Below are 2,669 nucleotides of genomic sequence, written 5' to 3'. Positions count from 1 at the left end.
CGACTCTTTAAACAAGACTATATCATTTGTAAAAAGTATGAATCTCAATGTTGGTTCTTGAGTGTGTTCAACAAGTAGTCAAAATATGATAAAGTGATAAAGACCCAAAATGGACCATTAATGTAGTTCTGTAGTTATGGAGAACATTTATGTGATCTGCACTTTGTTTTCACACTAGTCGTGGCCTCTTATACATATCTTTGATAATTTTAATATAGGCTAATCAAGTTGTGCTTTATTATTCTTCAAAAAAAAAAAAAAAAGTTGTGCTTTATTGCAAAGCTATGCATTGTTGGTCTCGTACTCAAATTAATCATGTCAAAGTAAAATTTATCATGTCGCGATGATATAGATAAATGAAATTTTACAAATAATGTAAATAATATTTATTTGACAAACAAGTATATGTGTACCATTATTTCCTAAAAAAAAAAATGTATAAGTGTGCCACTATAAATATAAAGTATCTGCTATGTCAATGTTACAATATTTGTGGTGCAGTTTTAATATTCACTTCTAACAAACATTTCGGATCACCAATAGAACTTTCCTCCAAATGACCAATCTTTTTTTCCTCTCCTCCTCCCATTTTGAACTAGCACCACAAAAAGAGGAATAAAATAGATAGGAAGAAAAAGCTATTAACAAAAACAAACAATCACTTTTTCATATTTGTTTATATTATGTGACATTTTTCTTTATTTATTCTTGTTTGGTTTTCTGAAACACAAACGGTCACTGTTTTATGTTTTTTTCATTGGTTTCACTAGTCCCTTCTCTTCAAAAGTTTTTTTTTTAATTTGTCTCAACAATCTTCTTCATTCTTGACATAAATTTCTGTCTATAGAATTTGTTTTGTTGAGGTCAAATTCTTTTAGTACATAGTTTTGGGTCACAATTGTTATTTCTTTTTATCTCTGTTGATGAGTTAACTACCTTGGATATTGGAGCTGTTGAAGTTCCAAGAAGATGGGGTCTGATGATGAAAACAAAGAAACAGGACAAACTAGTGAGGCTGGTGGAGAAAAAGATGAACATCATGAGCCTCTTACCAGGCATACAAGTGAATCTTCTGTCTATGCAACTGAAGAGGAAGAAGATGAATATGGAGCAAAAATACAGCTAGGTCCTATGTGCACTATTAAAGAACACCTTGAGAAAGATAAGGTTTTGTTTCTTGTGGAACTACACATTTTTTTTGTTCATATTTGAATCAATCTAGTCCTTCACATTATCAATATTCTAGAATGGTATCTGAAAATATAAAGTATTAACTTAGTTTTAAATTCATCTCAAAATTATCATCTTAATGTCATTTGATTAAAATTATGCAATTTCATAAATAGTTTTAGAATATCAATAATGTGAGGAATAGATTGTTGTACATATCGTCCTACAATTTCAAAGACTAATTTGAGTATTTGCTCATTGTTTTTCATGCTTTATTTTCTATTCATTATTTTGTTTTTTGGTTGTACGATTGAATATAGGACGATGAGAGTCTAAGGAAATGGAAGGAGCAGCTTCTTGGGAGTGTCGATGTCAACAACATTGGAGGTATATAAAAAAAAAAAAATCATTTGAGGATATGTTTATAATTTCGATATAGACAGTTACTATAGACTATAGTGACATGGTCTCACATAATACACATTTAGAGACCAAAATGATTATTTACGCTTTCTTAATTTGTATGAAATAAACAAGTGTGGGACGAAGAGAGTATGTGTTTATACATGGTTGACGAAGATCTTACTTTTGAGAATTTACTATTTTTTTTCTATGTATTTGTAGAAATCCTTGAACCTGAAGTGAATTTTACAAGCCTTTCTATAATCTCTCCTGGTAGAGATGACATTGTTCTTCCCATTCCTGAAGATGGAAAACCACAGGGATTGTGGTTTACTCTTAAAGAAGGTAGTCCTTACCGTCTGAAATTCAACTTTGTTGTGAGCAATAACATTGTTTCTGGGTTAAAATACACCAATACTGTTTGGAAGACTGCTGTTAAGGGTATGTTAAATTTAATTCATCTAGTCTAATGTTTTTCAAATTTCCAATTTTGTAACACTTATGCTTTTCAATTTTAATTGCATTAAAACAAATATTATTTCAGTGGATAGCTCAAAAGAGATGCTTGGAACTTTCAGCCCTCAACCAGAGCCTTACACACATGAGATGCCAGAAGAAGTCACACCCTCTGGGATATTTGCTAGGGGACAATATTCTGCAAGAACAAAGGTAATTTAGATTACAATTAACTGCACTGATTTTGATTGAACTAATTAGATGAAATGTTCCTCATAGTTATTTATTGGTAACTTTAAAATATTAAGTGTAATTTTTTTGTTGTAAGATAATGATACATATTTTTCTTTTGCAGTTTCTGGATGATGACAATAAGTGTTACTTGGAGATCAACTATACTTTTGATATTAGGAAGGATTGGGCTTGATCATACATGGAGAGTTTCCCAATTTGCAATAGTAATTCTACCATATTTAGTCAATATTTTTTATTTTTAATTTTTTTCAGATATCTTATGTATCAAGTTTCATCTTGTACTGAATTCCTTTTAATAATTTACTCAAGGAAACAATAGAGAAAAAAGATTATTTGGTGTATCTAGAAAATGCCTTGCTTGTCTATATTTTGTGACTTTCTTAGCT

At 30.2% G+C, this 2,669-nt stretch overlaps 1 protein-coding gene across 1 annotated transcript; it reads left to right on the top strand.

Annotated features, from left to right (window-relative positions):
* The first annotated feature begins 829 nt into the window (after positions 1–829).
* Positions 830–2,455, top strand: LOC11432726 (rho GDP-dissociation inhibitor 1). Its single transcript, XM_003601506.2, has 5 exons — positions 830–1,167; positions 1,491–1,557; positions 1,795–2,013; positions 2,117–2,241; positions 2,384–2,455. Exons 1-5 carry the CDS (start codon positions 970–972, stop codon positions 2,453–2,455), a joined length of 681 nt encoding a protein of 226 aa, XP_003601554.1. The 5' UTR covers positions 830–969.
* The last annotated feature ends 214 nt before the right edge of the window (positions 2,456–2,669 follow it).

Source organism: Medicago truncatula, chromosome 3 (genome assembly GCF_003473485.1).
Source record: "Medicago truncatula cultivar Jemalong A17 chromosome 3, MtrunA17r5.0-ANR, whole genome shotgun sequence".
Taxonomy (NCBI): domain Eukaryota; kingdom Viridiplantae; phylum Streptophyta; class Magnoliopsida; order Fabales; family Fabaceae; genus Medicago; species Medicago truncatula.
The sequence above is the reverse complement of the archived record's forward strand: the minus strand, read 5'-3'. Positions and strand labels throughout refer to the sequence as shown.